Raw genomic sequence first — 13,560 nt, 5'->3', positions numbered from 1 at the left:
AATGCTTAGAGGGAAATTTAGAGTTTTTAATGCTTGTAACAGTAAAGAGATATCAGGGTTCCTGGGTGGCTCAGTCGTTAATTGTCCGACTCTTGATTTCAGCTCAGGTCATGATTTCAGGGTCCTGGGATTGAGCCCAGTGTCAAGCTCGATGCTCAGTATGGAGTTTGCTTAAGATTCTTTCTCTCCCTCTGCCGCACCTCCCAGTTTGTGCACACACTCTCGCTTTCTCTTTCTAAAATTAAAAAAAAAAAAAAAATCTTTAAAAAGAAAAGAAGAGATATGTAAAATCAGTGATCACAGCTACCCCCTTTGGAAGCTGGAAAAATAAGGTGAGTGGACCCAATGTAAACACAGTGAAGGCAAAAAATAGATGAGTGGAAATCAATGCAACAGAAAGCAGTAGAGAAACATTAATGAAACAAACAAGCATTGATTTTTTTTTTTTTTTAAGATTTTATTTGTCAGAGAGAGAGAGAGAGAGCGTGTGCGCACACAAGCAGGGACAGCATTAGGCAGGAGGAGAAGCAGGCTCCCTGCTGAGCAAGGAGCCTAAGGCGGGTCTTGATCCCAGGACTCTGGGATCATGACCTGAGCTGAAGGCATACACTTAACGCCACCCAGGCGTCCTGCATTGATTTTTTTTTTTTTGAAAAGCTAAATAAAATTGATAAATTCTGGTCAGACTGATCAAATAAGAAATATAGGGATAAATATAAAATCCTGTAGAATTTTAATTTTGGCTTATAATTCCATTTTTTGTTTTTAATAGGAGTATAAAGAAATGTGCATAAAATAATCATAAATATGTGTTAATGAGTACATGGTATAAGTAACAAAAAGCTGTGGGGAGAGACCTGGAGCTGTAAAGGAGTAGAGGTTTTGTATCCAATTGAAGTTTAAAATGTATTGTTGTAACTATAGGATGTGTGTGTGTGTGTGTGTGTGTGTGTGTGAGAGAGATCTTCCTGGTAACCACAGAGAAAATATACACAAAAAGCTATAAGAAGGGAATCAAAACATGTCACTACAAAAAGTCAACTAAATAGAAAGGGCAGGCAGTAAAGAAGGAAATGAGAGGCAAAGAAGTTATAAGAATACAGAAGATAACAGAATGGCAGGAGTCTTTGTCCATCACTAATTGTACTTTATATGTAAATGTGTTAAACTCCATAATGAAAAGTCATGGTGTAGAAGAATCCAACTATATGCTGTTTATAGGAGACTCACTTTAGATCTAAGGACACACACATTGAAATTGAAAGGATGAAAAAAGATATTCCATGTAAATAGTAACCCAAGGAGAGCAGAGGTGGCTATATATCATATAAAATGGACTTTAAATAAACTGTTATGAGACAAAGAAGAACATTATATTATGATAAAAGGTTCAATCACCAGGAAGATTTAACAATTATAGATTGCACCAAACCTCAGAAGTCCTAAATATATGAGGCAAACATTGACAGAACTGAAGAGAGAAATAGCTCTTAAAATAATAGTAAGAAACATCAACCCTTATTCAATAATGGGTAGAACAATCAGACAGAAGAGTAATTAAGAAATAGGAGACTTGACGGGCGCCTGGGTGGCTCAGTGGGTTAAGCCGCTGCCTTCGGCTCAGGTCATGATCTCAGGGTCCTGGGATCGAGTCCCGCATCAGGCTCTCTGCTCAGCGGGGAGCCTGCTTCCTCCTCTCTCTCTCTGCCTGCCTCTCTGCCTACTTGTGATTTCTCTCTGTCAAATAAATAAATAAAATCTTTAAAAAAAAAAAAAAAAAGAAATAGGAGACTTGAAAAACTATGGACAAATGGGACCAAGCAGATATACACAGAGCAAATCACCTAACAACTGTAGAATACACATTTTTCTCAAGGGCACATAGAATATTCTCTAGGGTAAATCATATGATAGTCTACAAAAATTCTTAATAAATTTTGAAAAATTGAAATCACACAGTATATTTTTCTGATCAAAATATGGGGAAACTATAAGTCAGTAGCAGAAGTAAAACTGGAAAATTCATAAAGGTATGGAAATTAAATAACTCACTCTGAGCAGGCAATGAGTAAGGAAGAAATCAAAAGGGACATAGGAAAATATCTTGAGATAAATGCAAATGAAAACACAATGAACCAAAACTTGTGAGATTCTGTGAAAGCAATGCTAAGAGGAAAATTTGTAGCTGTAAAAGCTTGCATTAAAAAAGAAGAAAGATCTCACATTGACAACCTAAATTTGCATCTTAAGGAAGTGGAAAAAGAGAAACAAACTTCAGACTTAGCAGAAAAAAGGAAATAATAAAAATTAAAGCAGTGACCAAAAATGGAGGATGAAGAACATCAGGGAAAAAATAAAACCAAGAGTAGCTTTCTTAAAAAAAAAAAAAAATCAACAAATTTGACAAACTTTTGCTGAATTGACTAGAAAAGAAAGAAAACTCAAATAACTGAAATTAGAAATGGGAGAGGAGATATTACAACTGATTTTATGGAATTGGAAAGGATTATAGGGGAGCATGATGAGCAAATACATGCCAACAAATGGGATAAACCAGATGAAATGGACAAATTATTGGAAACACAATCTGCAAAGAGTGAATCATGAAGAGATAGAAAATCTGAAAAGACCTGTAACTGGTAAGGTGATTGAAGGAATATTTAACAGTCTCACGACAAAGAAAAGCCTAGGACCAGATGGCTTCATGGGTGAATTTTCTTGAGCATCTAAAGAATATTTAACACCAATCCTTATACTCTTCCAAAAAAATTGAAGAGGAGGAAACACTTTCAATTCATGATATGAGATAAGCATTACCCTGATACCAAAGCCAGACAAAGTACTGAAAAACTACAGACCAATTTCCCTGATGAATATTGATGTAAAATTCTTAAAAGAAAGAAAAAAAGAAAGAAGGAAAGAAGAAAAGAAAGAAACACAACTAGCAAATAAAATTTTGCAGCACATTAAAAGGATTATATACTGTGACCAAGTGGGATATTCCTGGAATGCAAGTTTCAACATAAGAAACTCAATCAATATAATACTTGCATTAATAGAATGACAGGAAAAAACCCACATGATCATCTCAATTGATGAAGAAAAGGTATCTGACAAAATTTAATACCCTTTCATGATTAAAAAAACACTTAACAAACTAGAAATAGAAGGAAATTTTCTCAAAATATTAGTCCACACATGAAAAGCGGATAGCCAACATTATACTTAACATTGAAATACAGACTTTCCTCCTCAGGAACAGGACAATGATTCCCACTCTTGTCACTTCTATTCAGCACAATTCTAGAAGTTCTAGCCAGAGCAAGTAGGCAAGAAAAAGAAATAAAAGGGAACCAAGTTGGAAAGAAAGAAGTCATCTGTATTCACAGGTGACATGATTTTATACATAAAAAACCGTACACATCCCATAAAAAACTATTAGAACTAATAAATTCAACAAAGCAGTGGGATACAAAACCAACACAACAAAAAAATCAGTCGTATTTTTTATATACTAATAGTAAGCAATCTGAAATAGAATTAAGAAAACAATTCCATTTACAATAGCCTCAAAAAAGAATAAAATACTTAGGAATAAGCTTAATTAAGGAGGTGAAAAGCTATAAAATGTTGCAGAAAGAAATTAAAGAAGACACTAGAAATGGAAATACATCCTGTGCTCATGGAAGACTTAATATGTGAAGATGCCAATACTCCTCAAAGTGATATATGAATCCAATGCAATACTATCAAGATTCCAGGTTTTTTTCCCCATGTTTTTTTCACCATGTTTTTTTCCCCTCCAGAAATACAAAAATCCATTCAAAAATTCATATGGAATCTCAAGTGACAATGAATAGCCAAAACAATCCTGGAAAAGAGGAGTTCTCACTCTTCCTGATTTCAAAATTTATTGCAAAGCCACGGTAATCAAAACAGTGGTATTAGCCTAAAGACAGATCTATATATATAGAATAACATACCGGAATAGAGACCCCAGAAATAAACCGTGGCACCATATATGACCAAATTGTTTTTGTCAAGGGTGCCAAGAGCACTCAATAGGAAAGGGACAGCTTTTTCAACAAACCGTGTGGGGAAAACTGGATGCAAAACACATTCAAAAGAATCAAGGTGAACTTTTACCTTACACTGTATACAAAAATTAACTCAAAATGGATCAAAGACCTAAACATAAGAGCTACAACTATAAGACTTTTAGTTGAAAATATAGGGGAGAAGCTTCACAAAAGTGGATTTGGCAGTGATTTATTGGATATGACACCAAAAGCAAAGAAAAATAGATGAATTGAGTTACATCAAAATTAAAAACTTTTGCATATCGAAGGATGTAATCAACAGAATGAAAAGACAACCCATGCAATGGGAGAAAATATTTGCAAATTGAAACACGGTTAATTTTCATAATAAATTAAAAAAGTCTACAACTTGGGATGCCTGGGTAACTCAGTCAGTTAGGCATCCAGCTTTTGATTTTGGCTCAGGTCATGATCTTGGTGTGATGGTACTGAGCCCTGAGTTGGCCCCCGAGCTCATCTTGGAGTCTGCTTAAGATTCTCTCCTTCTTTCTCTGCCCTTCTGCCCCCTGGCGCACACACGTATGCCCTCACTCTTAAAAGAACAAAACAAACAAAAAACTTCTACAACTCCATGACAACAAAAAACTACCTTGTCAAAAAATGGGCAAAATAACTCGAATAGACATTTCTCCAAAGAAGATAAGCAAATAGCCAATAAAACACATGAAAAGATGCATAACATCAGTAATCATTCTGGAAATGCAAATCAAAAACACACCAAGATATCACCTCACACCTATTAGGATGACTACTATTTTAAAAAAGAGCCCCAGAAATTGTTAGCAAGGATGTGGAGATATTGAGACCCTTGTGCGTTCTTGGTGGAAATGTAAAATGGTATAGGCTACTATGAAAAATAATGTGACAATTCCTCAAATAAATTAAAAATAATTTCCATATGATTGAACAAATCCAAAAGAATTGAAAATAGGAACTTGAACAGTGATTTGTATACCCACGTTCATGATATTATTTGCACAACCAAAATGTGGAAGAATTCCAAGTGTTCATTAGTTGATGAATGGGAAGAAAATGTGGTATATACATACAATGGAAGATAAGTGAGCCTTAAAAAGGAAGGAAATTTGGACATGTTACAGCATGGATGAAACTTGAAGATGTTATGCTAGGGAGAATAAGCCAATCACAAAAAGATAAATAATGTATGTTTCCATTTCTGTGAGTTACCTAAAGTAGTCAGATTCGTGAAGGCAAAAAGTAGAATGGTGTTTGCCAAAGGCTGTAGGCAGAGAGGAATGGGGAGTTATTTAATGGGTAAGAGTTTCAGTATGGGAAGAAGAAAACATTCTAGAGATGGATGGTAGTGATGGGTGCACAGCAATAGGCATATACTGTTTTTTTTTTTTTTTAAAGATTTTATTTGTTAGAGAGAGGGTGTGAAAGCATGAACTAGGGGAGGAGCAGAAGGAGAGGGACAAGCAGACTCCATGCTCAGCATGGAGCTAGATGCAGGGCTTGATTCCAGGACCCTATGATCATGCCCTGAGCCAAAACCAAGAGTCCAATGCCTAACCAACTGAGTCACCCAGGTACCCAGGTACATTAAGTAGGAATGTACTTAATGCCACTGAACTGTATACTTAAAAATTGTTAAGATAGTAAATTTTATGTTATGTGTATTTTGCCACGATTGAAAATTTAAAAAAAAAAAAACCCACAAATTAACCGTATCAAGAATGAAAAGGAGACACCATATGGATCCTGCACACATTAAGAATATAATAAGAGAATAATATAAATAATTTTGTATCACTGAAAACTTTAAGTAGACACGTTCCCTGAAAGACAAAGAACCAATAGTGACTCAAGAAGAAATGGGAAATTTGAATGGCCCTGTTATCTACCAAGGAAACTTAATTCATAATTAACCACCTTTCCACTAAGAAATCTCCAAACCCAGGTGGCTTCCTTGGTGAATTTTATCAGGCTTTTATGGAAGAAATATCCTACATGAAATTTTTCCAGGAAATAGAGGAAGAAGGAATGCTTCCCAAATTTGGGGAATTGTTAATTCAGTGTTATGTTGTTTCCAAAAGAAGACAAAGACATTATAAGAACATAAAACTGCAAACTGGTATGCAGTATGTTTAAATCAAGAACACTTAAACATTCTTAATTAGCAAATTTATGCAGAAGGAGGATAAGAAGGATAATATATCGTGAATGTATGGGGTTTTTCTCAGGAATATGAAGGTTTTTGGCACTTGAAAATCTATATATTTCATCACATAAACAAGAAAGAAAAATCATGTCACCATCTCAGTGGATGCAGAAAAAGTGTTTAGCAAAATGCAATAACCATCCATGATAAAAACTCTCAACAAATTAGGAATAGAGGGGAACTTACCCCTCCTTGATTTAAGTTATCCATTAAAAACAAAAGCAATTAAGAATGAAAAGAAATTAAGGAAAGAAAAGAAAGAGGACTTAACATTCCTGATTTTTAGAATTAAGGCTACAGTAATAGAAATATCAGTGTTGGTGAGAAGATAGATAAAGCCATAGATTAGAACAGAAATTCTAGAAATACATCTGCACATATATGTTCGGTTGATTTCCCACAAAGATGGAATGGAATAAAAGGAATTAAATCAAATTATGGGGGAACAACTGGATATCCATATGGGAAAAAATGAAATGGGTCAAAAATGCTTAACACCAGAGAACTTTTTTTTTTTTTTCAAGATTTATTTATTTATTTGAGAGAGGGAGAGAGAGAGAGAGAGAACAAGCCACCAGGAGAGGCAGAGGGAGAAGCAGACTCCCTACTGAGGAGGGAACCTGATGTGGGGCTGATCCCAGGACTCTGGGATCATGACCTGAACTGAAGGAAGACAATTGACTGACTGAGCCACCCAGTTGCCCCAAAACTAGAGAACATTTAAAAGAAAACAAAGATCTTGATGACCTGTGAGTAGGCAAGATTTCTAAAATAGAATATTAAAAAAAAAAAACAAAACCCACAGTGAAGGAATAAGTTATAAACTGGACTATCAATATTGAAACTTTTTTTTTTGAACGACATCATTTGGAAAATAACCTGACAAGGCACATAATGGGAGAAAATATTCTAAATACAAATATCTGACAAAGGGCTTGTGTCTAGAATATGTGAGGAACTCTTTACAATTCAAGAAATAGTAGATAACCCAATGTGCAAAAGATTTTACAGGTACCTCACAAAAGAAAATATATCAATAACTAATAGACATGTCTGAAAAGATGGTGAGCATCATATTTGATTAGAGGAATGACCATGATCAAGCACAATGTGATACCACCAAACACACATTCAAATGGCTGAAATGATAGACTGTGAAAGCCATATATGGTGATGATGTGATCAAATGGGAAGGCTCCTACAATGTTACTGGGAATGTAAAATGACACAATCACTTTGAAAAACAGTTTGTCACTTTCTTAAAAAGTTCAGGATAACTTACCATATGATCCCATAATTCTGTTATTTAGTCAAGAGAAATGAAAACGTATATCCAAGTAAATAGTTGAATGTTCATAGCAGCTTTTTTCATAGTATCCGAAATGTGGAGACAATCTATATGTCCATCAGCACATGAATAAATATGCAAATTATGGTTCATTCATAAAAGGGAATACTGATCAATAAAGATAAGTGAACTTTAAAAACAAAGATTTATTTATTTGAGAGAGAGAGAGAGAGAGACAGCATGTGAGCAAGTGGAAGGAAGGGCAGAGGGAGAGTATCTTTCAGGAAGACTCCCCCTGAGTGCTGCATCTCACAACCCATGAGGTCATGACCTGAGCTGAAACCAAGAGTTGGATGCTTAACCAACTGAGCCACCCAGTTGGCCGAGGAAATGAATTTTTGATACATCTAACAATATGGCAGAATCTAAAAAACATTTTCATCAATGAGAGAAGCCAGATATACCAATGTATATGCTGTTTGATTCCATATCCATGAGATTCTACTAAATGGAGGTTGTCTGGGTACAGAAGATTGATAACAAAGGAGCTCAAGGGAACTTTTAGGTGCAATGGAAAGAATCTGTATCTTTATTGTGGTGGTTATACAGGTATTTGCCAAAACTCATCAAACTCTACATTTTAAATGAATACAGTTTATTTGTGCATCAATTATACCTCAATAAACTTAATAAAAATCAGGGATGCCTGGGTGGCTTCATTGGTTAAGCGTCTGCCTTTGGCTCAGGTCATGATTCCAGGATCCTGGATTGAGTCCCATATTGGGCTCCCTGCTCAGTGGGGAGTCTGCTGCTCCCTCTGCCTGCCGCTCCTCTTCTTTTGCTCTCTCTCTGAAAAATAAATAAATAAAATCTTTCAAAAAACTGAATAAAAATCATATCCAGGTGTAGTTGAGGCTTCCTTGGAGTGCCTTCCAGTCCAAACACCTGTGAACTAAAGGATCAAGTTATTCCCTCCACCCCCAGCCATCCAGCCAGGACAAGGTAGAAGGCTGGAGAACTCCCATTCACAAACCAGGGAGAACAAGAAATACATAGTGATGACAATTCTATAGGAGTTCTGAAATCTAGCCAGGCATCTGTTGCCTGTTTCTTGATTAGGGTTTAGTGCTCCTTCGTGGGCTCTTGGCTCTTCCCTCTGAACGGGGTGTGTGTGTGTGTGTGTGTGTGTGTGTGTATTTTTTTTAAGTTATAAGGAATGATCTTCTTTAAGCTGAGTAGTTTCCCAGCTTGCCTTCTGTTTGTAGGAATTTGGAAAATAAGTATCTCTTTTCATTTTGAATTCTGTCCCTTTCACATGAAGCTAGTCTGATTCCTTGGTTTTGAGGCTGTCTGTGACCTTTGCCTTTCCTAGGCATATGGTTTCTTATAAGCCATAGCTGTCAGAAGTGATCACCCGCATTGATTTTTAGCTTCCTATCAAGAGCAAGGAAATCCATCCCTGCCTCTGGATTTTTGGAGTTTGGCTTTGTTCCTCTACGTTGGGGAACTTTGGTTCCCTACTAATTCTCCAGAGTCATACTTCCTGCTGTCTCTAGTTGTTTCTGGAACCAGAACCTGGCAGACCTTTAGTTTCCATCATTTTCATGGCATTGCATTTTTGTTCTAGCTAAAAGTGGCATGCAATCTTGACTGGTACTGTCATTACTATTTCTTTAATTATTATTTCCCCAGTTTCTGTTTTATTTATTCCTTCCGGAATTCATGTTTTTTTGATGTTAGAGATTGTGAATCTTTCTACCTTATCTGTTGTGTATTTTCATTTATTATAATTATCCCTTTAGTTTTTCCTTTGTGTTATCTGAATATTTCTTGAACCAGTTTAATTCAGTGATTTGATTTTATACTATATTTAATCCGCTATTCTCTTCTTCCATTATGATTTTAAAATTACCAAATTTTACCAAAATTTTAAATTACCAAATCATGTTTTTCATTTGTAAGCACGTTTTTATGATCATGGATTATTCATTTTCTTTTTACATCTGAAATATCCACTTGAATGACACTGGAAACACAAAGATACATTTAGAAGCTTCCCTTTATATATATAAATATATATGGTAAGTTTCTTTGTAGGAGGACATTTGATTGATCTTCCTTTAGGCTTTTAAATCTTACATGTCCTGTGTCTTATCTCTCTATTTTATGGGGACACGTTTTTGTTTCTCTCGTATTTGGAATCAGGAATAATGCTGAGAGAATGGCTCTGGATTCCTGTTGAAATATTTTAGCATTAGGAAAAAGTGAAAAGGAAAAATTTAGGAAATTATATTTCCTACAGTTCTATTCCTTCCGAGGAGGAGAGAGGCATTTACATGTCAGGAAACTTACTAACATGCTTGCTGTGTTAGTTTCAGTACCCTGAAATTGATTAAGCCACAGTCCCTCTCTTCTCACTGATGCAAGTACCATAACCATGAACTCATGTAAATATGTCCCTGTACCAGGTACTCTATGAGCACCGCACCTTGCTCTTCTGTGTGGTAGACAGTACCTGTTATTCCTGAAGAGGCTTACAGGGTTGAGACTTTTCTCCTATCTTCTCTCTCACTGTCACCCTAACCTCCAGCCCCGTCACTGTGAGTCTGAACTATCTACTTTGAGTTCCAGTTAATGTTGTTTCCAGCTGGAGACAGTCCCAGTGGCAAGAAACTAAACTTCTGTGCCTAATGTCCTGTTATCCAGAGTTTAGCAGTGGTAAGCCCTCCTTCATTAGTTGTCTCAACTGCTTGCACAAGAGACTGGCTTCCGCAATGCCTCTGCTTTATTTGGCCTGAATTGGAGCATGTTTTAGGGACAATAAAATGTATTTAGTTTTGGACACATTGAATTGAAAGTCAGTAGGGCTTTTCAGTTTGTATTTGTAATGGGGTTGGAGGCCGAGAGAGAGCAATTTGGGTTGGAAATGTAGATCTGGTAACCAGAGCTCCTTGTTATTTGAAAAACAGTCGTTTTATTAGCACTTTGGATTGTCCAGAGGGAATGCACGTAAAAGGGAATAAACAAGGTTAGACCCAGAACCTCAAGATTATAGTATGGTTGGGGTGTGCAGGAAGGAAAAGCTGCTGAAAGTTATTGTAAAGGAGATTTCTGAAGGATTGAATGAGAACCGGGGAAGAATGTTTCTATGGAGCCAGTGAATGTGGCATCTTTAAAACACTGTACCTAATGTTTTAGTGAGATCCACTAGGGTAAGGACAGATAGCATCTCATTTGCTTGAGCAATTAGGAGATCGTTGATGACTTATTATAGCACTTTCAGGATGAGTAGAAGTTAGATTGCAGTTGATTGAAAAGTGTATGGCAGGTTAGGACATGGGTCTAATAACTTATTTTGAAAATTTATTGTGAAGGGAAAGAAGTAGATTGGTACAGAGGACAGCTACAAGTGAATTAAAGGATACGTTGTTTTATGTATGCACCCTGTGTAATAAATAGATAAATGTTTCAGTCCTCTTTTTTTATTAATATTTTCTATGAGAATTTCTTTTAATATTTAAGCATTTTTCAATTTTTAAGTTAGCTCTTTTTATGATTGTTTAATCTATTCTTAAAGAAGGACAGGCCACTGCTTAGTATGGTGTATCAGGTTGCCTCTTCCCACATCCTTAGTTTTAACTGTTTATATCAGCTTAAGCACATGGGCGAATGAAATTATTCTCAAAATATTACTTTTTCTATTTTTCTGATTTGTTTTTAAGTATTTGGATAACCCGGGGCATTGGTATAACAAATTAATAGCTCTCTTTAAAACAGCTTTTTCAGACATTTTACATTACTTAGTAACTAGTCTAAGGAATATTAATCTTTTGGTGTTACTAACAAAAACACATTTGTTGTCATCTTGTCTTTTTCAACTACTATTCTGTCTTTGGGAATACTTCGTATGGACTAGTATTTGTGAAGGGAATCCTGATAGGGCTTGTGGTTAAAAGTTAGTGAATTTACCTCATTCTTTAATGGTTAATTTCCATTTTATGTATCTTGAAGGAGCTGTTCAGAGCATAGATAATCATAATAATGAAACATTCATTGAAGTAGCTTGAGTAAAAATATATGAGAGACTCCAGGCTAAAGCAGAATATTGAGAATGATATTTTTAAATTATGTTTTATATTGGAGAAAAGCCTTTTTGTTCAAATTCATTTGGAAGCTTAAATCATTTTCCTATTTATACTGCACTTATAACATTTTACCTGAATTAACGTGGTGTATTTTAAATTTAAGACTGATTTATCTGTACTTTCTGACTTGGTTTCAAATTAATCCAAATTTTCAGTACATGAGGGTTTTTAAATTTTATGTATCTAACGGCTTCATCTTGAAGTACAACAGGAATCAATAAAACTTACTAACCTTTAAAAACAGTTATCCTCTTCAAGAATATATGTTTCATTTTTCTCTTGTTCTCTACTTAGGAAAAGAGGGAGGAAGAAGAAAAGATTTAAATACATGTAGTTTATAACAGTTCCACTTAAAAATAGCATTTGTTTATAAGCAAGTCTGTGGCATTTAGGTGACATTTTATTTATATTTAAATGAAAATAAATGTGAGAAATACAAATGGTCGTTGTATGCTTTTTTTCTTTGCTATGGAAACATCATTGTTAAATATAAAAAATCATGTCATTTCTAAAAGAAAAAAATTAGTAATCCTAGATTTGAATGCCCTCTGTGTTCTGAATTTCCCCCATTCTGACTGTTACTGTTTTGGTCTGTTAGTAGGGAACCATACACTTCGAAGTTCCAAATGCGATCCCATTCTATGAGTCCAACCTCCAGAGAAGATGGACAAAATATTACCCCAAAGAGTTGTGTAAGATCAGATTCTACTTTCGTTTGTTTGTTATTTTAAAATAACTCCACAAATTTTTAGTTTCAGGTTTGTGAAAGTTCCAACAATTACTTAAAAACATTGTATACAATGTAAAGGTTTTGGTGAATGCTCTGATATCGAAGAACATTGTAAAGGTTTTGGTGAACGCTCCGATATCGAAGAACATGGTATACTCCAGAGTGTTCCTTCTGCTTTCTTAATGGTTCTGAAGCATCACATGAAGCAGTGGATTGTTTCTTTTGTGTGTCGAAGAATAACTTTGGAAAGCTTCATTTTTTAGCTGTTTTTTTCCCCCTTTTCCCTTTTACTTTATATGTGTGTGTGTGTACACACACATACACACACACACACACACATATGATCTGACACCCAGTGGTTATACATTTAAAAAAACAGATTAACTTGTAGCGAAGTAGGGTACACTGCATTTTTGCTGAAGTTGAGCTGTTTATGTCCTAAAATGTGAATGCCTCTTTTGCAGCTCATTGCTTATTACAGTTTTGGTTTGAACAAGGTGCTAGTGAGCATTCCAGTTAGCTTTCTAAAGAGAAGAATTTTGCCTGCTTACTCTGGCCTTCCTTGCGTAACTCTGGCTGGTCTTGGGTTACATGACTTGTAGTTACAAGGAGATCATGTGTGATGCGTGACTGTTCAGCACATATTGCTCTAAACATAACTCACTGCATTTTCTCTAGTGATAATTTGGAACTTTGGAAAATATTTTAAGGGCAGCGTATTTTAAATATTTGTGGGCTTATTATCAACTATTACATTTACTCAAAATAAACAGGGCAGGTGCTTTTTCTTAAGATATTCTTCTTCACAAAGAAAAACATGCAAGAAGCAGGCCCCATAGTAGAAACAATAATGAATTTTAATAGAGTATATGTAATAAATTCAACATTTTGTTCAATAGAACAATAATAGATAATTGGAGATAATAAGATTTTAGTATATTTTTTCATCTCAGGGTAAGTGATCGTAGGTAAATAGTTTCGTTTACTAGTCGTGAGGTTTTCTAAAAGTGTGGAAATGATGTGCCAACAAATTTAATTTCAAAATACATTTTTTGGTTGTACTGTATTATATACATTATTATTTTACACAGATATACCTTTCTAAGTTTTTAGAG

General features: G+C 35.2%; 1 protein-coding gene across 8 annotated transcripts in view; it reads left to right on the top strand.

The window, feature by feature from the left end:
• Positions 1 to 13,560, top strand: part of CEP112 (centrosomal protein 112) — a 410,940-nt gene that overhangs the window by 28,996 nt on the left and 368,384 nt on the right. For 6 of the 8 annotated variants that reach the window (XM_059147619.1, XM_059147620.1, XM_059147618.1 and 3 more), the window contains one exon: positions 12,314 to 12,407. The exons of 1 other annotated variant lie outside the window; for it this stretch is intronic. In XM_059147619.1, the coding sequence (XP_059003602.1) occupies positions 12,314 to 12,407 (94 nt within the window). The remainder of the gene's footprint in view (positions 1 to 12,313; positions 12,408 to 13,560) is intronic. One more of the 8 variants, XM_059147617.1, reaches the window with a different exon arrangement.

The sequence above is a fragment of the Mustela lutreola genome, chromosome 15, assembly GCF_030435805.1.
Source record: "Mustela lutreola isolate mMusLut2 chromosome 15, mMusLut2.pri, whole genome shotgun sequence".
NCBI lineage: Eukaryota > Metazoa > Chordata > Mammalia > Carnivora > Mustelidae > Mustela > Mustela lutreola.
This window is presented reverse-complemented; position numbering and strand designations above follow the sequence as displayed.